The following is a 22,003-nucleotide window of genomic DNA, read 5'->3' on the forward strand; positions in this document are numbered from 1 at the left end:
TCGGACCTCCTGCCAGTGGATCCATTTCAAGTGCGTGTTTTTTTGTTGATTATGGTTTTAATGTGACTGTGAAAAGCATCCATGCTCCTCATAAAACATATTCGAGCATTATAGAAATGCTTGAGCTAGGAAAGTAGAAGTCTCTCGTGATTCCGCTCTCTGAAGCAAACCGCCATTCAAAACAGGTGCAGTTTCGTTCATATTCTCTTCCTCCCCCATCCCTACCTCCAGCATTAGGATTACATTATCCACAGTACACGTGCATTTTCTACTCCACTGTATCTTGGGTTCTTTTCCCCCTGGTAATACAATAAACCTGTTTCATTCCCCCCACCCCACCCCCCCCAACCTGCTAGTGGAGTGGACTGTTTTCCTCGTCTAATGGTGAAATCTTCCAGTGACACTCAGGGTAGACAAAAATGCTCCCTTTTTCAGTTGTTTTTCTGTCTGGGTGAGGAATAAGGCCGAGATCGTGTTTTGTCTACAGGAGGCTTTTTTCAGACCCGGAGAACAATGGTTGAGTCAACTGGCAAGAAGCAGAAATGCGCTAATCCTGTTAGCCACACGGTGCAGTGAGGTCTGTCGGGGCCTCTCTTCCCCTCTGCTTACCACGATCCCCCCCACCTCTCTATTCGACTCCTTTTTCGTGGTACCGTGTGATTACTTCCTCTCCAGGCAGCCTGGCTCCTGGCCCTCTGTCCAGTAATTAGCCTCTCCACCCGATGTTTTTGTTTGTCCTCCCTGCATGCATTCTAGCCATTAGGACCCCGGGAAAAGCTAAATTCCTCCGCCTTTGTAAACACAAAATCGAAATGCCATCTGCATTTCTCAAGAAACCTTTTTTTGACAAAGGAGTATCTCGGAAAATCAAACCATCTGGGCCCCGGCACATAGTTTCACTTGTTCAGTAAATAGGCCCGGTCATGGCATATCCGATTTTTATTGCGACTTTATCTAATGAATACAAGGGACTGACTGCCAATTGGCATTTAAAATATTTATGATTCACGTATCACGGAAGAATGATCTCAGTGTTCTTCCCCCCCCACCCCCCGCCCCCCTGTTATTTTTAGAGTGCTGTGCACACTGTATATTGCATGGATCAGTCAAAATGGTTGATTTCTGGTCGGTCCAGAAAAGTCAGGATGAGGGAGCGTTATAAATCTGATCGTAATCTTAAATTACATGACGCCCTGGTGTGCCCCAAATCCTGCGTTTATAGAAGGGCTGTTTGAACAGTACGGAATCAGGGTGGAGATATGTAGGACTAAGTGTATTGAAAGGAACGAAAGGCATAGAAGAAATTATGAAAATAACGTGCATGTGTGGTGTTGCAGACTTACAGAAAAATCCCTGTCCTATAGACGAAATCTGTCACCAGCATACACTCCATCGAGTAGAGCAGGGATTATCGGGTCTGCTTTACAGGTGAGAAAACCCAAGTTCAGAGAAATTGAACACCTCGTGCAGAATCACGCCCCGTGTGGGGCAGGCGCGGGCCTGGCAGCCAGGTCTTCGGGTTCTCTTCCGGGCATGGTCCTCTGTGCCATGTTGGGTGACCAGACATCTGAGGGTGGTCACAAACTCGCAGACCACTCTAGCTGAGGCGACCGAAAAGGCACTGGGACCTTTTCCATTCACGTCAGTTCATTTTGTGAGGACAGGCTTAAATCAGACTTTTTTTTTTTTTTTTTTTTTTTTTTTTTTACCCCAGTGTGCCCCTTGTCTGGGCTTGATGACAAAGAGAAAGAAAGGGAAGGCATTGGGCACACCATGCTTGTTTTCTCCCCTGTCCCCAGGCCTCTGTCTCTTGCTGGAAGCAAAGAAACAACGTCTGTGCCCGAGCCGGGTTTATGTCCAAAACCCAGAGAGGATTTTTCACTATCACTGACACAGGACCTGCCCCAGGTAAGCAGCCACCTTGCACTGGCCTTGACCTAAGGGTTAATGGACCAGATCTGCTCCGCAGGGCACCACGAGGGAGTCTCTTCGGAAGGAGTTAGGCTTTGGGGGAAAGGGGATGTTGAGCAGGTGTTGAACAAAAAAGGAGAAGGCTGGGGAGAAGGCGGGGTCTCCCCCTTCCGGGGAGAAGGCGCTGCTCTGGAAATGGTCCCCAGAGCAGCTTCGCTGGCCTCCCCTTTCAGGACCGGGCACAGCTTCCCTGGGCAGCCAGCTGGGGAAGCGGTTTCTCGCCTCAGAAGTGTGCACACTCACACGCCCCAGGTGCCATCCCGGGCTCTGGTTTCCAGAGAGGTCTGGTGATGCTGCCACTGGTATTCCGGGAGCCCTTGTCACCTGCCCGCTGGGTCCTGAAGACGCACCCCCCCGCCCCGCCCCGCCCCGAGGGAGCCGTGAGCCCCAGAGCTGAGGGGAGGAACAGGGAGGAGGGGAGTATGGATAAAATTGCAGCACACTTCGGATTTCACCAAATCCAGATTAAAGCTGAGAAGATCAGTCCGAAGCTGAATCACAAAACCAGCCCTAATTAGGAGGCTAAGCCCCGCTAAAGCTCCCGGCCTTGCATCATCACAGGCAAAGCCCCACCTTGTTTGTTTATACAGAACAAAGCCGGCAGCCCTGGAGTTTGGCCAGAGGCCCTGCCAGTGAATCGCACCCCCCCCCCCCAGGTGGGCACCTTCTCAGCCACCGCATGAGTCCACAGGAGAGGGAGAGGTGGGCACCAATGTCTGTGAAGCTCCTACCGGGTGCCACAGGTTCTCCATTTCTCAGCCAATGATGTCCAGATGCCGCGGGGTGTTGGGCCAGCATGCCGTCACGTGCTCAGAAGGTGTGAGCCACTGCGATCATCGACCCCCGTTTTATAGACAAAAAATGACACCTCGAAAGCAGGCCCAGGGGCCCATCGGTGATCTGAATCCAGGCCCATCCCGATTGACGCCTGCTGCCTCAGAAACCTGCTGGGGGGAGCTGCCCTCCTGGGAGAAACAACCAGCCCTGACCTCTCAGAAATAACTCTGGTTGTTTCTTCTTCCCCCGCTGGGGGAAAACAGATGCGGAGCTGTGACTGGCTGCCCGGCCCGGGCCCCTGTCCCAGCAGCTCTGAGGGCCCCTACCTCAGGGGCGGAGGGCCGGGGCCCGCCCGCCTTCAATCCTGAGCCAAATGCTCACCTCCACACGTTTGCTGCTTGGGTTTTCTAAAGTTTACATCTGCCAAGCTCATCAGGAATGTCCTCCTCTCTCTTTTTCCTCAAAATAGAAGAAGCTTCTTACAGTTCAGGGAAACACCTGTGTTAAAGTGTCACTTGAAAAACGGGGGTTGCAGAATCGAATCTGCACAGTGGGCTCAGCAGCAAGTGGTTTTCCAACCACACTCCGGAAAAGACCGCGAGGAAATGCACCAGAGCTTATACCGGGTTCTCTCTGGGCCGTAAGATCACGGGCGCCTGTTTTGTCTTGCTTCTGCTTTTCAGCGTTTGATAATCAAGGTTGCCTTAACCTGTCTGTGGGAGGGGAAAACATATTTTATACAACATATATACAAATGTATACATATATTTACACATGAATGAGAGAAAAATAAACCTAATACGAGAGATATATCCCAATATTATAAAGGCTGCAAACTGGACATTTACTTAAAAAAATTTTTTTTAATGTTTGTTTATTCTTGAGAGAGAGACAGAGACAGCACATTAGCCGGGCAGGGGCAGAGAGAGACACGCACAGAATCTGAAGCAGGCTTCAGGCTCTGAGCTCTTAGCATAGAGCCCAGTGCAGGGCTCAGACTCACAAACCGTGAGTTCATGACCTGAGCCGAAGTCAGACAACTGTCTGAGCCACCCAGGCGCCCGGATGGTTCCTGACTTTGATGGTTCAACATTTTTTTTTTTTTCAATTTTTTTTTTTTAATGTTTATTTATTTTTGACACAATGTGAGAGGCAGAGCACGAGTGGCAGAGGGGCAGGCAGAGGGGCAGACGGGGGGGACACAGAATCTGAAGCAGGCTCCAGGCTCCGAGCTGTCAGCACAGAGCCCGACGTGGGGCTTGAACTCACAAACTGTGAGATCATGACCTGAGTTGAAGTTGGACGCTCAACCCGCTGAGCCACTCAGGCGCCCCGATGGTTCAATTTTTAATGTTTATTTTTTGAGATAGAGAGAGAGAGAGAGCAAGTTCAAGTCGGGCATGGCAGATAGAGAAGGAGACACAGAATGTGAAGCAGGCTCCAGGCTCTGAGCTGTCAGCACAGAGCCCCATGCAGGGCTCAAACTCACGAACCATGAGATCATGACCTGAGCAGAAGCCAGGCGCTTAACCGACTGAGCACCCAGGCGCCCCCCTGCTTTTTAAATAAAAATTTTTTAATGTTTATTTTTCTTTAAAAAAAATTTTTTTTAACGTTTACTTATTTTTGAGATAGAGAGAGACAGAGCATGAATGGGGGAGGGGCAGAGAGAGGGGGAGACACAGAATCTGAAACAGGCTCCAGGCTCTGAGCTGTCAGCACAGAGCCCGACGCGGGGCTCGAACTCACGGACTGTGAGATCATGACCTGAGCCGAAGTCGGACGCTTAACTGACTGAGCCACCCAGGCGCCCCTAATGTTTATTTTTCTAGAGAGAGAGAGGAGAGAGAACAGGGGAGGGCCAGAGAGAGTGAGACAGAATCTGAAGCAACTTTTTAAAAACTTTAGCATATATTGGGAACATCTTTTCACGCTATTAAAAACCCTTCTAAGAATATCATTTTTTGAAATGGCTGTTTGGTATTCCATCACATGGCAGTACCATAAGTTAAGGAACAAACGGCCTCTTACTGGAAATTTAGGTTGTTTTATTTTTTTATTTATTTTTAAATGTTTATTTATTTTTGATAGAGAGACAGAGCATGAGTGGGAGGGGGGCAGAGAGAGAGGAAGACACAGAATCTGAAGCAGGCTCCAGGCTCTGAGCTGTCAGCACAGAGCCCGACGTGGGGCTCGAACTCATGGACCACGAGATCATGACCCGAGCCGAAGTCAGACGCTCAACCGACTGAGCCACCCAGGCACCCCAATTTAGGTTGTTTTAAACCGATCACCGATATAAGTAGAGAGGCAGCAAACATCCTTGTAGCTTGCAGCTTGTGTAAAATCAAGAGTATTTCCTTATATTAATTACTTAAAGCGGAATTGCTAAGTCAGAAGCATGTAGAATAGTTAAGGTTTTTTTTTTTTATACATTGGTGGCCAAATTGTTCTTCAAGCAGAGGGATTAGTTTCCTCCTGCTGCTGTGAGGTAACTGTTTTTCCTCACCTTTGCCACCACTGGGTATTATCATTTAAATAAAATCTTTCTAATACGTACCATATTGTTTTCAGTACTTTTGCAATGGAAAAGTACATTTTTATTGAAGACAAAGTCAACTTCACCATGTTTAGAAAATTTGAAATATTTTTCCCGCCCATAGTGTAATTATAATTACTAATTACACTAATGTAATCGCTTCCACTTTTCTGGGTTCCCATCTATTTTTTTTTTTAAGGTTTATTTATTTTTGAGAGAGAGAGCAGGGGAGAGGCAGAGAGAGAGGATCCCTGAAGCAGGCTCCTTGCTTACGGCAGCGAGCCCGATGTGGGGCTCAAACCCATGAACCGTGAGATCATGACCTGAGTTGAATTCCGACACGACACTCGACTGACTGAGCCACCCAGGTGTCCCCCACCTATTTTTATTCAGATGTGTCCATTTGTACCTAGACATCATCATAGTATGGGAAATTTTAGGCATTATTTTACTTTTTTTCACTCACCTTTATTTTTCCAAAACATTGCCGTGTGGCTTCTGGTCTCCGTATTTGTTGTGTCCAGGCTCATATTCCACCGGGTCGGGCTGCTGTTCCCACGACAGTACCCCTGGCCTTGGACATTCGGGCCACTTAGCCCTTCTCACACTGCAGTTGCTGCTGTTACGTGAGTCTCTACGCTTAGAGCTTTTCCTGCATGTTGAATAATTCCCTTAATTTCTGAGTAGTGGGTCCAGATGTCCTCAAGGCTTTCGCTCTGCACCGCTGCTTTGCATTTGAAAAACACCTGCACCCACCGGCAGGGCTTCTGACAATTTAGGGGAGACTGCCTTTACTTCCCCCCAGCCCGGGTCATTGTCTTCCTCCTTGAAGCAAGTTAATTTTATTCTCTCTTGGAGCAGGGCATAGTGGGAAAGCACGGACTTTGGAGACAGGTGGCCCTGGGCCCACGTAGTAGGTGCTCAATAAATATTTGTTGATTGCATAATAGTTACTGAACAACGACTATACGCCTGGAACTAAAATATTACTGTTGTTGGAAGAATTATCCTTACCTTATAGCAGAGGAAACTGAGCCTACTTCCTAGTTAGATGAAATGTGGGGGGCAAATTATTCACTATCTCCGAGTCTCCATTTCCTCCTTTTTGGAATGGAGGTGACAATTACCCATGTAGCTGGGCTTCTGTGAGGATTCAATGAGCTAAGTATGTGATGCACATGGCCCATGTTCTCCAAAGGGTATTATTTTTCGGGGCGCCTGGGTGGCTCAGTAGGTTAAGCGGCCGACTTCGGCTCAGGTCATGATCTCACGCTCTGTGAGTTCGAGCCCCGAGTCGGGCTCTGTGCTGACCGCTCAGAGCCTGGAGCCTGCTTCGGATTCTGTGTCTTCCTCTCTCTGCCCCTCCCCCGCTCAAGCTCTGTCTCTCTCTGTCTCAAAAATAAATGAAAACATTTAAAAAAAATAAAAAATAGAGGGTATTATTTTTCAGGCAGCCCTCCCATTTGACCATCTTGGAGTGATACCACCTTATAGTCATTAAATGTATTCTTAGGTGTAAGGTAGTGTTTTTTATTTATTTGGGACGAGTTCCTTACTCTGTTTTAAAATGTCTTTCTTCTTAGGGCATTATAATATCAACGAATCCCTCGTGAAGCAGTCGCCAAAGGTCTTGACGTCTTGTTTTAAATCAAAAACTGGACGTGGATTAAAACTGACATCAACGGGCCCGGGACCTGCTTATTACAACCCCAATGACCACATCAAAATTCTGAAAAAGCCTCTTTTCCCGTGAGTCCTGATTATTCTGATCTTTCTTTTGAAAGGCGGTTCTGGGAAAGGACCCAACGTGAGCAGAAAAGGAAGGGGTGTCACTGCTTGGCAGAACATGGCGCCAGGTCACTCACTCTCCAGGGGCCCTTGTGACATAGTAGGTGCTCAGGAAATACTTGCTGACTGCATGATATTTATTGAGCAACTACTATGCACCAGGAACTTAGCATCCTATTCAACCATCGTAGTACCCCAGTTGCAAGAATTATTATTCTTACTTCATAGCTAGGTTTCAGGGCAGCTAAGGAGCTGCCTAAGTCCACACAGCTAACTTGAAATGCCGCTAGGAATCAGGCTCAGGACTGTCTGGATCTTTCCGCATTCCTCGTGATGTTGTGTTTATCCTGGTGCTGACATTATTCTATATTTTTTAAAAAAATTTTTGATGCTTATTTATTTTTGAGAGAGAGAGAGACAAAGTACGAGCGGGAGAGGGGCAGAGAGAGAGGGAGGGGGATACACAGAATTGGAAGTAGGATCCAGGCTCTGAGCTGTCAGCACACAGCCTGACGCAGGGCTCGAACTCACGAACCACGAGATCATGACCTGAGCCGAAGTCGGACGCTCATCCAACTGAGCCACCCAGGCGCCCCGACATGATTCTACTTTTATAACATAAAACCTCTACTGGGGTAGCAGGATATATAGCAGCACGGGGCCGTTCGAATTTTGCACTGATAAGTTGAAAGTCCAGACTTTGGAGTTGGTCAGACCTGCTGGATTTGAACTTCAGCTATGCTGTTTTCATGCTGTGTGACCTTGGCCATGGTACTAAGCCCTCTGAACCTCCAAGGCCTCATCTGTGAAGCAAAGTGGGGACAGTCCATGCCTCATAGTGTTGCTTTCAGATTTTATAATATATGTTTGGCATGTAGCAGGTGCAGAAGGTGACAATATTCACACAAATTTAAAAAGTGAAGACCAGGATTTGTGTTAACATGTTTAATATCCGGTGCATTTAATATTACTTTCACCTAACAGGTTCGAAGGCTCACAGGGCTTACTTATTCCTCAGATGGTTCTAGAACTTCTGGAACTAACTGCCAGGTCAGTCTGCCTGTCGCCATCTGAGGCCTCACCCGGGTATAGTCCTCTGCAGGCAGGATTGGCCACTGGGCGGGCTGACCTGCAGAAGACCCCTCCAAAGAGGTCAGGCAGGTGGTCAGGCTCATACCCACAGTGGGTCAGAAGTCCAGGCAACCCGGGAGACTGACAACATTGGGCATATACTCTGACCATCAGTCCAGGACAAGGAGATGGGGTGGGGGGAGAGGAGCAGGAGATGAACCTTCCGTGCCAGACTTAGGATCTGGAGAAGGGATCCAGACCTCAGATGGAATCCACTGGAGAAGTCCCTTCTGCCCTTCGGTTCTTGGGTTCTGCAGGTTGAGCCTTCACAGGCTCCAGGGCTCAAAACCGGGGCAGGATAGTCTCCAGGAACACGCTCTCTCTGAACACCAGGGACTTACTGCCTCCGGGCTGGCTCAGGGCACCCCTGCACACCTTCCCTTACTGTCCCGACGAGGAGAGTGGGTAAGAGGACAGGCTTCGGAGTCAGCAGACCTGGGCGTGAGTCACGGCTCTGTCCCTTTCTTCTCTCCGAGCCTGTCTCCCTGTTATGAAGCGGGGATAAGAGTCTCGTCTCATAGGGCTTCTGTGAGGGTTAGACGAGAAATGTTATCGTTAGAGCTGCTGCTGTTCCGTATCCTATAGGCATATGAGCGTACAGGGGACGGCTGTTGCTTGGCACGAGCCGCTCAGGCTCCTAGCTCGAATCTGGAAGCTTCTTTGAGGAAATGGTGAGAAGGAGAGTGGAGAATACTCAGCGTTGAACCGCTTGCCCCAGAGAAGTGCCGTGTGGCCTCTGCTGAAGTTTGAACGAGCGGTTCGGGATAATTCCCATCTCACGGCATTTGCACCTGTTAGTCAACAGGCCCTGTAGGTTTCTGGGTCTGTGCCGGAGGCCGTGGGGGTGCTCGGGTGAACAGGGCACTGTACACGCCTTTAGCTAGGCTCACCTGGGAACAACTCCAGAGCAAGGCAGAGGAGGGGTAGCAGAATGCTGGAGCATATGGCCCCAAGGTTGTGTGGCCACACAGATCCCGAGAGCAGTCTTTCCAGCAGGTGCAGTGCGGTGGTGCTGGTGTGTCTGGGGGTGTCTGGGGATCACTGGCTCTCTGTGGGGCTTTGCGAGTGACAGATGTTTGGTTAATAAGTCTAGGAAGCACTGCATATGAACCCTGTACCTCTGGGAGCATCACTGTGTGCATGGCCTAATTAAAGGCTCTGAGATGTCCCGACGTAAAACAACAACAACAACAACAAAAACCCAAAACCCTACTACACCCAGTGTCTCTTAAACTTGGGTTCATCCTGGTGAGTAGATAGACCCCCCACTTGGGTTCACCCTGGTGAGTGGATGGTGCCCTGGGCAGGACATTTGGTTAACAGCCCCTATGGTCTAGGTGGCTCTCAGCACCTCCCTCGGCCTTCGTTTCATCATGTGGGAAAAGAGGGGAAGTCTCTTCGTTTCCAACACTCCACGACCCTGTGTTTGCTCACCATGGCATTCAGGAGAGCATATTGGGGGCAGTGAACGTAGAACCAGCCTGGACTCCCAAAGGAGGCCCAAAATATATAAACATTAAAAAATGAAATTTTTTAATGTTTGTTTATTTTTGACAGAGAGAGAGAGAGAGAGAGAGAGAGAGCAAGTGGGGGAGGGGCAGAGAGCTAGAGAGGGAGACACAGAATCCGAAGCGGCTCCAGGCTCTGAGCTGTCAGCACAGAGCACGAGGCAGGGCTCGAACTCATGAACCACGAGATCGTGACCTGAGCCGAAGTTGGATGCTTAACCACCCGAGCCACCCAGGCGCCCCCAAAATATATAAATTTTTAATTGACATGGAAAGGATGAAGCTGACAATCTGTAATTGTATTTAAAAAACAAAAAGATAGGGGCGCCTGGTTGGCGCAGTCGGTTAAGCGTCCGACTTCAGCCAGGTCACGATCTCGCGGTCCGTGAGTTCGAGCCCCGCGTCAGGCTCTGGGCTGATGGCTCGGAGCCTGGAGCCTGTTTCCGATTCTGTGTCTCCCTCTCTCTCTGCCCCTCCCCCGTTCATGCTCTGTCTCTCTCTGTCCCAAAAAATAAATAAAAAAAAAAACGTTGAAAAAAAAAAAAAAAAAAAAAAAAACAAAAAAACAAAAAGATAAAACTCAAGTGTGCTTTGGGTTAGCCTAAATAAACATCCATCTGCTTATGTTGACTAATGAAGAAATGGGTTAATATAAGGAAAAGATACAGCTGAACGTCGTGGTATGGAGGGAGAATCCAGACTCCTGTCTCTCAAATTGGTGTTCTGTTTCCTCTCCTGTGTCCCTGGAGGGAAGAGAGGGACAGGAGCTGGGGGCCCCCTGCTGGGATCCTCAGGGCCCTGAGAAGGTCTGCGTTGCTTCCTCCCCATCTCTATGTGGCTTCGTTGGGACTTTATCCGCGCTCAGCCTGAGCACATTTAGCTCTCCGGGGCTGCGTGGGGCATCTGAGAAACCTCGCGTGTTTCTTTTGGGCAAACACAGGCGTCACACCCACGTGACGTGATTTGAGGCCTGTCCTTATTTGTCTACGATTGCGAACACTTGGCTCCCTATCCGGAGGGGAGGGTCCTAGCCTGCAAAAATAATCTTTCGGCTCTGCTTTCTTGAGGACGCAGAATCGGGAGATGTTACTTATCCCTACAGTTGTTAGTCCCGTGTTCCCCACCAACAAAAGTGAAGCCCAGGGAGGGGAGGGTTGGGTGATGGCCTGGGAATGGTGGGGAGGCCGGCAGGGGGCCAGGCATGGGCCTGTCTTGTCTCCACTCCCCTGGCCCGGCCTGCAGAGCTGAGAATGGGCTGCGGGGGCAATGTGGCCTGGTGGAAAGCACAGGCTCCAAGTCAGGCCAGCGCCCAGCCTCCCGACTTGCCAGCCCTGGGGGCCTGGGGGCGGGGAGGGTTCACCTCACTCCCAGGAATTCAAATTCAACCCTGCAGATGGTGAAATGAACACTTCATAATGTGCTTGCAAGGCTAAAATAACTCACACAACTCACTGGGTCTGGCACACGGTAAGCTTTCCATACATGTAACTTGCGTTTTTATTGAGGTCTGTGAGCGGGTCCTCTGTGCTCAGCTGGTGCTTCTTGGGTGGACCTCGGAGGGCAGATGCTGTGCTAAGGGCTGGCAGGGTGTTAGGATGACCGTTTCTGGGCTCCCTAACTGAAGAACAGGGCACAGGTGTCTCTTTGCCGTGGCCACGTTGCCGACTCAAAGCTAAGGGCATTTATCAGCTCCCAGGGGGGTCTTTAGGAGAGAAGTGTCACAGTGATGGCTCAGTGAATCAGGGTGAGTCAGGAGAAGGGCTATTTTGGAGATCAAAACGGTCCCTCCCCGGTGCTGTCGTCAGCAACAAGGGGAAACGCCCACTGACATCTTCCTAACCCTTGATCTACTTCCTGGAACTTTTAAGCCACTGGTTTTGCACAGACACGCTGTCCTGCCACAGCCAGAGCTGAAGAATCAAACCCTGTTGGCCCCGCTCCAGTCTGGGTAATTACGATGACCCACCTAACGTTCCCCTGGGATTTTCAATTAGATATGGGATGCTTCTTCCCAAGCGGCTGTAATCTGTCACCCTCTACCCTGTTAAACAGAGAGTGCATTCCACCCCAGAGGCAACCAGCTGCCCTTTAATGATGAGAAAAAATTGCCCCTTTATCCCTCCCCGACCCTGGGAATCCCCGAGGCAGAGTGAATCGTGCCGGTGCCTGGGAGTGTCCCGAGGGGTCTCGGATGCCTTCCCCCAGTGACCTGCTGAGTCCTCTGCGACATTCATTATTCTCGGGCGATTTGCAAACAGCTCACATTGGAAGCTGCAAACATACTTTAATCCAGTTGTGGCCAACTCAGAGCCTTTGATAGATGTTTTCTTTCTACGGGGCAGGACCCAGTTGGCTTTTATAACTGAGCAATGAGGCTCATAAAAGCTCCGGTCACAATGCACTGAGGGCTGGCCTGGGTTTGATCCAGCCGGACCTTTGTGATCTGCCCAGCCCCACCTCGCCGTGGAGGGAGCAGCCCTGGACGATGATAAAACTGTCAGGTGGGGCTCAGATGTCTGGGCTCCCCCACTTGCTGCAACCTCTCTGTTTTCCCTACAGTTCAGCCAATGTCCTGGGAGTAGGGAGGGGGCCTCAGAGATGAGTCACACGCAGTCCCCTGCCATAAAGAGCTGGGCACATAAAGAGCGTAGGAAACCCAGCACGTTCTGTGCGGAGAAAAGAAGAATGGCTAGAACATCGCGAGGGCTCAGCCACACCGAGCTAAGAGCGTTGACGGATGTCCCCCTTAGTGCCATCCCGGCGCCCCTGCAGGGCACTAACTACTGTTACCTAGAATACAGATGAAGCTGGTGGGGCAGGGAGTGGCATGCAGGTCTGGCTGCCTCCAGATCCCATGCTCCTCTCTGGAGCCACAGGAAGAGAGGTGGGGGAGGGGGAGGGGGAGGGCAGTGGCCACAGAAGTTTCCCAGAAGGACATGAGAAGGGAAGAATGATCAGAGTTTGCAGGGACAGTAGGTGCTCCTGGCAGAAGGAATAGCACGGGCCAAGGCGAGGAGTGGCTGAAGACTGAATCTGTGTTGGGTGTTTCTGGAAGGTCAAATGGGAGCAAGGGGCCTAGGGGATTAGGCTGGATTAGGAGTTTTTCCTTCGGCTTCCCTCAGGGTCTCTGAGGGTGGATGGCCAGAAGCAGGTGAACAGCCTAGAAGTCCTGGGTGCATTGAGGGCTGAAGGCAGTCTGGGAGGCTCGGCCTCTGCCTCCCTGTCCCAATTCCTGCCAAATGCAGCCACAGCTCATGCCTTGTCCGTGCCTTTGCCCCTCCTGTTTCCTCTGCTAGAAATGCCCCCTCCCCCACCTTTTCTACCTGAAGAATTCCCTGCTTACTTTTCAGGGCAAAGGTTATCTCTTCTAGGGTAGATTTCTGGGTTCACTTAGTGGGAATCTCTCTCTCTCTCTCAATGCAGTGTTTTTACCTCTATTCTAACATTTCATGTTTAGAAAAAAATCACATAATAACGCAAGTAAAGAAAACACCAGTTAAACTTCATAACAATCCTGGATGGAAGGTATTATTATCCCCCACTTTACAGATGAAGAAACTGAGCCTCAGGGAGGCTAGGAAACGTCTCTAAGGACACATAGCTGGTGAGTGGGGAAGTGCAGATCCAAACCCAAGTTTGGGTGCAAAGCCTGTACTTCCTTAAGTTGTCACCAGTCACGACTGTCGCTAGCCGTGAATTGTCAAGCCCTTGGGAGCATTCAGGGTCTGTGTCTTAGCACAGAGCTGCACACGTGGCTGGCACTCTTTGTTTATTTTTTAAGTTTATTGATGTATTTTGAGACAGACAGAGAGAGAGAGTATGGGAGGGGCAGAGAGAGAGAGTATGGGAGGGGCAGAGAGAGAGAGGGAGACAGAAAACCAAGTGGGCTCCATGCTGCCAGCACAGAGCCCGAGGCGGGGCTCGAACCCACGAACTGTGAGATCATGACCAGAGGTGAAACCAAGAGTCGGACACTTAACCCACTGAGCCACCCAGGTGCCCCTGGCCCTCTTTAAAGGTCTGGGCAGCTGAGCTGTCACAGCTGAGCCTCTCCTGGGCACGCTGACGGGGTGGAGGGCACGGGACCGCTCTAACCCCTCTGGCCAAGAATCCTGATGAGACACGGGCCCAGCCGCCTACAGGCTGTTCCCGGTTAGGAACGTACACACCTCACGGCCTTCTCGAAGATCGGGGCGAGGGCGTGAGCCAGACCGATGGGGTGACCTCATGCAATGGTTGGCTCGTTCCAGCTGCGGCGGTGAGGAATCCAGCCTGTCTCTCAGGGATGCCAGTGACACACTCATCCAATTTCTGGGGGTGCTTTGAAGGGGCGACAGAAGCCAGAACAAGGAGAAGCCAGCTTTTATCTCCGAGGGGAGAAGTGGTTGATCACACACTATAACCAGTTCGCCCATGTCAGCTGGAGGCGAAGAAAGAGGCAATGTTTTCTCTCCTTTTTCTGTGGGCACCTTTGTTCTAAATATAAGCATCCACGCCAGCTGTTCCTCCATTATTAGATGTGAGCCTCCGGCAGATTTACCATGACTTTCAGGGGCCTTCCCTGGCCGGCTGGCCTGCCTCAGGTGACTCTGCGGGGGGTGGAGGGGGGGCCCTGGCGTCTCCTTCCAGAGGCTGGTCCGTCCTCTAAGACCAAGCAGGAGGCAGTGGCTTCCAGGAGCATCATCATAACAGTGGCCACTTTTATTGAGCACTTACTGTGGGCTCTGCTCGGTCCTTCCATACCTTTCCTCCATTCTTGACCTCCCTTATAAAGAGAGGGTGCGATTTCTCCCTCCTGCAGGCATAGAGAGGTCCAGGGGCTTGTCTGAGGTCCCACAGCCAGTAAGTGGGATGACAGGAATTCAGATGCAGGTCTGTGTGACTCTAAAACTCAAAAAGTCCCCTCTGCCATGATGCCTTCCCCAAATTGCTAGGCCCCTGAGACTCAAGTTCTGGTGTTGTCGTTACCGCTCATTTGCTCGGTGACTTTGGGTGACATACTTTCTCTCTCTGAGTGCTAGTTTCTTTAGCACAATAAGGAGGGTGGATAAGACATCTCTAGGTCCCCTCTAGCTCTCCAAGTTTTAAAATGCTCTTGCTTCCAGGGCGCCTGGGTGGCTCAGCCGGTCAAGCGTCCGACTTCGGCTCAGGTCATGATCTCGCAACTTGTGAGTTCGAGCCCCACATCGGGCTCTGTGCTGACAGCTCGGAGCCTGGAACCTGCTTTGGATTCTGTGTCTCCCTCTCCCTCTCTCTCTCTCTGACCCTCCCCCACTCACGCTCTGTGTGTGTGTGTCTCTTCTCTCTCTCTCTCAAGAATAAACATTAAGGGGTGCCTGGGTGGCTCAGTCAGTTAAGCGGCTGACTTCGGCTCAGGTCATGATCTCGTGGTCCGTGAGTTCTAGCCCCGCGTCGGGCTCTGTGCTGACCGCTCAGAGCCTGAAGCCTGTTTCAGATTCTGTGTCTCCCTCTCTCTGACCCTCCCCCGTTCATGCTCTGTCTCTCTCTGTCTCAAAAATAAATAAACATTAAAAAAAAAAATTTTTAAATAAAAAAAAAGAATAAATATTAAAAAAAACTTTTTTTTTTTTTTTTAAATGCCCTTGCTTCCAAAGATGTCAGCAAAAGGTAAGTGTTATGCAGAGGTCTCTTGATTTCCATTCCCACGTCCTGCCTTGCCAGGAAGATAGTAGGATTCGGCCTGCCTGTGCTGGAATGGTCTCTTGAGATCTACTAGTCTTGGGATGGCAAATCCTTGGAATTCAGGATGCCTCGTCCCACTTCCTGGCCATGGCAGGTATCACAAGTGGATCACCCATGCTCTTTCCTTGGAGCCCACGCGAGGCCGGAGTTCTCTACACGGAGCCCCAGCCGGGCGCCACCAGGTGATCAGAATTGGCACATGTCTGCCCCTCTCTGGTTAGTTCAGCGACATCATCCGCAACACCGCGTGCTGCGCTCTCACTGTGCTGGGCGCTGCCCTGACTTCTGTGTTACAGATGCCTCATCCCATTGAACCCGGCGGTAAGCCTATGAGGAAAGTACTGTGAGAACCGCCACTGCGCAGAAGAGAACACTGAGGCCCGGGGGCCCCCGGCTCCCCGGCAATGGAGCCACGGCCCTGCCCAGCCGCCCCGACGACTCGGTGCTGGGCAGGTCTCGGCCACGTCTAAAAACGACCGTTTCCCCAGCAGACTGCCTGAGCACTGTCTTCACATTTTGTCTCTTTTTGAAGGAGAAACCCCCTCCTGAACTTCTCTGCCCAGCCTTCGCCCCTGCCCCCGAAGCTGCCTCTTCCAGGCCCCGGTCAGTACGAGATCGTGGACTACAAGGGGCCCCCCAGACACTTCACCTCCAGCGCATCGTTTGTGTCCAACACCAGCCGGTGGACAGCAGCCCCGTCCCAGCCAGGCCTGCCCGGCCCAGGTCAGAGGATTGTTTTAAATGATTGTAAAAACCAAATCTGGAAGTGTTTGTCATTCCTGGGCCATCAGATGTCACTGATTTATGGGATGTTTGCCAAGAAGGTTACAGAGGTTAGAGTCGATCCGGAAGACTTTTAGGCCTGCGCTTTTGGAGTACGAAAGGATTTTCTTTGAGATGAAAGGACTCTTGGAGTTAATCCCGTCCAGGGGTTCACGACCAATGACCGTGAATGTCCGAGAGGCTCGGAGATGGGATCCGGACCCCCAGAGGGGTCTGTGACCCTGAGACTGCCTGCAGATTTGGAGCATGAAGACATTATTATTATTGTCATTATTATTATTATTTTGGAGAAAGGGGCCATAGCACTTTGTCAGATGGGTCAACAATTTCACCGTTCTTGAAAGTACTTAAATCACTGGCCTGATCTGGCAGAGTCACCTTATCGCTGGGGAAGACCTGGAGAGCACGTTGTGCACTGAGCCACAGTGGGAGAGCGGCGGGGCAGAGCGCCACGCCGTTTCCCCCCTGTGCCCTGTTGTCGTGAGACAAGCCGGGGACTGTTCACCGGAGCAGCTCCCGTGAGCTGCCGGGTTCCGAGCCCTCTTTGCAGATGGCTGAAGCCGCGGGACCCTGTCGCCTCTGGGACCTTCGTGAGAGCTAATAGCCTGAGGGACCTATTCCTGACCTCTTTGTAGCTCTCTCACAGCCCCTTAGCTCTTTGCCCCTCCCTGACATTGGCCGGAGCTGGTGGCGCTGGGGACTAGACAGCGTGTGCTGGTGGGCAGGCGGTGGGGGAGGAGGAAGGCAGAGCCGGGGTGGCTGCTAGGTCTGTCCAAATCAGTCGTCCAGGGAGCGCTGATGACGCTCCTCCCCTGGGGGACAACGGTGACTTAGCCTGGTGTTACCCCCGGAGGTGTCAGTCTGGTAGGGGAGACACCTTCCCCTCCAAACATACCGGTGAGTAAAACGTAAGGTGGACGGGACAGGGAGAGTCATCCTTATGGCTCCAGCCTTGGAAATGGAACGATAACCAAGTCAAGAAGACTGCAGCGGTTTGACCTTGGGGTCACCTGGTCAGTCCAGGCAGGACCCAGCAGGGTGGGGCAAATGTATTCACGCTCCAATCAAGCAGCGGGCTCCCGGAGGCCTGGGGACCGGTGAGGAGCCTTGTCTGACCCTGTTTGGTCCAGGCATCTAGGAGCTTTTTCTGAGTGTCTGCTCCACGCTGCCCCTGGTGTGGGGCACCTGGCACACAGGTGCAGGCCACTTCCTGCTGCTGTGACCACCTGCATCTAGGTGGGCTTCCCGGAGGACTGGCCTGGGAGTGAGCCACATGCCTGCTTGGCCTCCCGTGGGTGCGGATCTGCCTGGACCCTCGTCGGCCGAATCGGCATCAGTATGCGAGTTTCCAGTCACCCCTGTGTGGTCCTGGCAGCTGGTCTCCTACGGAAAGTGCTTGCAGTTGTCAAGCCTTTCACTTTTCTGGAAATTTCTTTTTTCTTTTTTTTTCTTTCCTTTTTAAAACTAGGCTCCACACCCAGTGTGGGGCTTGAACTCACAACCCTGAGACCAAGAGTCACATGCTCTACGAACTGAGCCAGCCAGGTGCCCTTCTGGAAATTTCTGGACTAAAGAAAAACAAAACCCTATCAAGCTGACACCTTGCTTCTTTAAGACTATTGTTTTACTCCTTTTTTTTTTTTTTTTCCTTTGTATCAAATCTGATCGAAAACTCTTTTGTAAATGTTCTCCTGTTAGGGAGTTAAAGGCTGGAAGCCGGGGTTCAAGTCCTGCCTCGGCTGGGACAATCCCTTCCCCTCTCAGCCTCCCCACTTGTAAGTTGCAGGGACCCGGGCAGGGGTGCCCCGACATCGCCAGCTCTGATGTAGAATGCCAGGGGCTTGGGCAACCGGCCTTTCCCCTCTTAATACTGTCTTTTTCTCTCTCTCCCCTCACAGCCACGTACAAGCCAGAATTCCCTGGAAAACAGTCCTTTCTCTACAACGAGGACAACAAATGGATCCCAGTGTTGTAGGAACCTCACACAAGCTCGGGGAGAACGCTGGCCACCAGCTGCCTCACCCAGGCTCCCCAGGACGTTCATTCAGAGAATGCCCATCTCGTGTGTGACAGACGACGACTTGGAGGGCAGATCTGCCCCTGCCCCCCGTCCCCCGTGGCTGGCGTAGAGCTGGGAGGCTGCGTTTGTCCTTGTCTTGAACTGCCTCCTGGAGATTTGACACCCGCCTCCACTGACTCCAGTGGTTCCCTGAGCAGAAATGAGGGGTGGACAGAGCCCTCCTTTGTTACCTGCCATGCACCTGCCCGTGCTGGGACGTGCAGTCCTCCCCGCAGATGTAAGAGGTTCCTGAAGCTCAGGCTCGAGGGAGAAGGCTGCCACTGGCAGATTCCCCATCTAGAAGCCTGACGCTGGGCCAGGGCTCGAGGTCCAGACTGTACCTGCTGGGTGGACCACACAGGACTGCGGCCCGGGCACAACTCCCATCCTTCACCCTTGGCTTCCAGGAGCCGGGAAGGCCCAGAGGTGCTTGTGACAGCACAAGGGGGTTGCCTGGGCCCGGGCCCCCAGCTAAGCCTACGCACCTCACCTTCAGGAAGAGCATGGCCCCAGTCACCGTGGTCACTTGTGCTCGGTACCCACCTTCAGGAGAAGGCCACCACATCCGTTGAGTGGCCCGGCATTCAACAGCACACATGGGCAGGTCGCTGCTGGAGCCAGATCCCTGGAAACAGCATTCCGAGGGAGCAAGGGGGCAGGGAGGCACCGCTTGGTGCCTGCGGGTTCTTTCTTTTACTGGGACTTTCCTATCCCCGGGCCTGGCCTCCGTCTCCTCCCAGGCCTCCTGCTCAAGTTTGACACAGCCTTTGATGAATCTTTTCTGGCCTGCCACATCCGTTTCCCCCGGCAAGAGGGAGAGATTCCCAAAGAACCAAGGGGGAATAGAAGAAACCACGCATCCCCTCCTTTCCCAAATATTGATGTTGTGGTTCACTTCTGCAAGCGGAAGGCACTGATGCAGCCCCCTCCCCGCTCCCCACGGAGTCCGGGGCCCCTCCCCTGACTTTGCTCTGTGACCAGAGGGTGAGTGGCCTTCCCGTCAGAATGGCCGCTGACTGGCCCCCCCTTTGGGGAGGGGTGGGTGAGAAAGAGGGAGGGAGAAGGATGGAATACCATATCCAATTAAACCGACTTCTTGCCTCTCGCCAAAGCTGGCCTTTTTTGTGAACCTCAGATTCCCTCAAGTGCCCGCTGCGTTGGGACGGGCGGGAGGTGGCCTGGGGCACCTCGTTAAGAGCGATGCCACCTGGACCTGGAGGCGGGACACCCCGTGCTCCCATCCTGTCAGGTCCGGAGCTCCTTCTCGAAGGTAAAGAGTCAGGCTCGAATTCCGGGGCTCAAGGTCGACACTTGCGGGGGCCGGGCAGGCGGCACATGGGGCAAAACAGTGAGGGGCAGGGATGGGGTGTGGGAGCCGAGGCTGCTGGGCTGAAGGGGCGTCCGACACGGCTCCAGATCGGCCCACTTTCGACACAGTCTGGGGAATATTTAAAATGCCAGATCTCCTGATTTGAGACGCGGACAACCACACTGCAACTTCGAATTGCTTGCCGGGGCTAAAGGAGACTTCCGCAGGCCGTCAGCTGTCCACTTGGGTGCTAGAAGTTCTGGAAGACCCTTTCAAAGTTGTACCTTTCTTTGACCGCAGACTCTTGACAACGGGGCCAGATCCCCGCGCCTTGGTTTTTAGCAGACCGTTGGGCTAGAAGCAGCCGGCCTTGGGGTCCGGTCTCTGTGGGCCCGGGGGTCTCTGTGGGGACATGTATGGGAAAACGAGACAGGCCTCTCCTCCCTCTGGGCAGCTGGGCCGAGCACCGGCAGGTGAATACTGCCTCTCCAGAGGAGACCCCTCCAAGTGGGGTCAGGGAAGAGGGGACTCTGGGAAAAAGAGTGGCAGGGCTGCTCGTGGCCAGTCTGAATCTGTGTTCTGTCGAAGACACGATTGGAGGTGAGGCCCTGAGCTCAGAGGGTCTGTCCTGACCATGTCTAGTCTCTCTAAAGGTGTCGTTTGCCGCTCACAGCTTCATCCAGCCCAGGGATTCTCAAACCCTGGCTGTTATCACTTGGGAGGTGTTACACAGACAGCCTTGCCCAGGCCCCAACCCTCAGAGCTCTGATTTAACTGATCTGAGGTAGGGTCTGGGCCTGGGCGTTGGTATCTTTTTTTTCTGTTTTAATGTTTATGTATAATTTTTGAGAGAGAGTGAGGAGAGAGAGTGTGCGAACAAGCGGGGGAGGGGCAGAGAGAGAGGGAGACACAGAATCTGAAGCAGGCTTCAGGCTCTAGGCTGTCGGCACAGAGCCCGACGCGGGGCTCGAATTCATCGACTGCAAGATCGTGACCTGAGCCAAAGTCAGAGGCCCAAACGACTGAGCCACCCAGGTGCCCCCTGAGCATTGGTGTCTTTATTCAAGTTCTTAGCAGGGGCATCTGGCCGGCTCAGTCGGTAGAGCGTGCAACTCTTGATCTCAGGGTTGCATGTTCGAGCCCCACATTGTGCACAGGGATTATTAAAATCTTAAAAAAAGTTCTCAGCGTGATTATAATGTGTGTAGTTTGGGCTAGGATACACTGATAGCTGAATAAAGTATTTTCCAAATTTTAGTGGGCACGCATATCATTTGGATATCTCGTTAAAGGGCAGATTCTGTAGGTCTGCGGTGGGGCCTGAGAGCCTGCATTTCATTTTATTTCTTTTTTTTTAATTGAGATATAATTGACCTTATCACATTGTATTCGTTTTAGGTGTAAACATTTCTAACAAGCTGTTGGGCAATGCCGATGTTGCTGGTCCGTGGACCACACTTAGGGTGGCGAGGGTCTCGTAAATACACTTAATTGCTTAACTCTGGCCGTTTGTTGGCCCGTCCGCTGTTTGCCTATTTTCCCTCCTCCCTCCCTGCGCCCTCCCTCCTTTCTTCTCATTCCGTCACTTATTCATTCATTCCCTTTCCCCCCATCACTGGCAATTTGCCATCTAGGGGAGAGCTACCAGGCAGGGGATGCCCTCCCCACCGGCTGACAGCCACCTTTCCAAAGTGACTCCTGTTTGCAAAGGACTTTCCTTCACTCCTTTTCCCCCTTTTACTCTTTGGAGCAAGAGACTGTCCTAGAATGGCAGCTGTCAGGCTCAGGGGCTGCCCTTGCCCCCTGACTTCTCTGAGGGCAGGGCTGAATTTCCTCAAGCCCTGCAGGGCTCTCTTTGAGGTCCCCACGGCCTTTCTAGGCACCAACGGCCCTGGTCTCATCACATGGGGGCTTTGCTGAGAACTGAGCCCTGGTGGCTGCTGGCCACGTGGGGGTATGGAGCTGCCCGGCTCCCTTCCCGAACATTGCAGCAGGCTATGCACGGGTACTGATTCCTTGTGGATGCTAATTCGGCCAGACACTGCCGGATGACAAAGGCTTCAAGTTCAAGGCCTGTATAATTATGGCCTCTCTAGAGCAGTGGTTCTGGACCTTGACTGCACATTGTAATCACGGGGGTGGGTGGAGTGGTGCTTTAACGAGTTCTGAGGTCTGGGTCCACCCCCAGAAATTCTGATTTAAGTGCTCCAGGGTGGGGTCTGGCCGGTGGGGAGAGGGATAAAAGCTGCCCAGGTGACTCCAGGGTGCAAACCAAGGTCGAGAAGCACCACCCGCCTGCTTCCCAGCCTGCTTCTGGGAGGGGGGCGGGGAGCCGGCAGGAAGCTCTGAAGGAAGGACACGAACAGATGCTGAGCACCTCTGGTGCTCGCGGATGTGCCGGCACTCCGCCCGCACTCTGTCCTTCCATCCCCACA

General features: G+C 52.1%; 1 protein-coding gene across 7 annotated transcripts in view; it reads left to right on the top strand.

Annotated features, from left to right (window-relative positions):
- STPG1 (sperm tail PG-rich repeat containing 1) overlaps nt 1-19,208 on the top strand; it is a 55,354-nt gene extending 36,146 nt beyond the window's left edge. For all 7 annotated transcript variants that reach the window (XM_019461803.2, XM_019461801.2, XM_019461802.2 and 4 more), the window contains 4 exons: nt 1,800-1,908; nt 6,871-7,036; nt 15,950-16,140; nt 18,099-19,208. In XM_019461803.2, coding sequence (XP_019317348.2) covers nt 1,800-1,908; nt 6,871-7,036; nt 15,950-16,140; nt 18,099-18,175 — 543 coding nt within the window. In that variant the 3' untranslated portion in view covers nt 18,176-19,208. The remainder of the gene's footprint in view (nt 1-1,799; nt 1,909-6,870; nt 7,037-15,949; nt 16,141-18,098) is intronic.
- Nucleotides 19,209-22,003: the final 2,795 nt, after the last annotated feature.

The sequence above is a fragment of the Panthera pardus genome, unplaced genomic scaffold (assembly GCF_024362965.1).
Source record: "Panthera pardus isolate Hobbes unplaced genomic scaffold, ASM2436296v1 HiC_scaffold_11, whole genome shotgun sequence".
Lineage (NCBI taxonomy): Eukaryota > Metazoa > Chordata > Mammalia > Carnivora > Felidae > Panthera > Panthera pardus.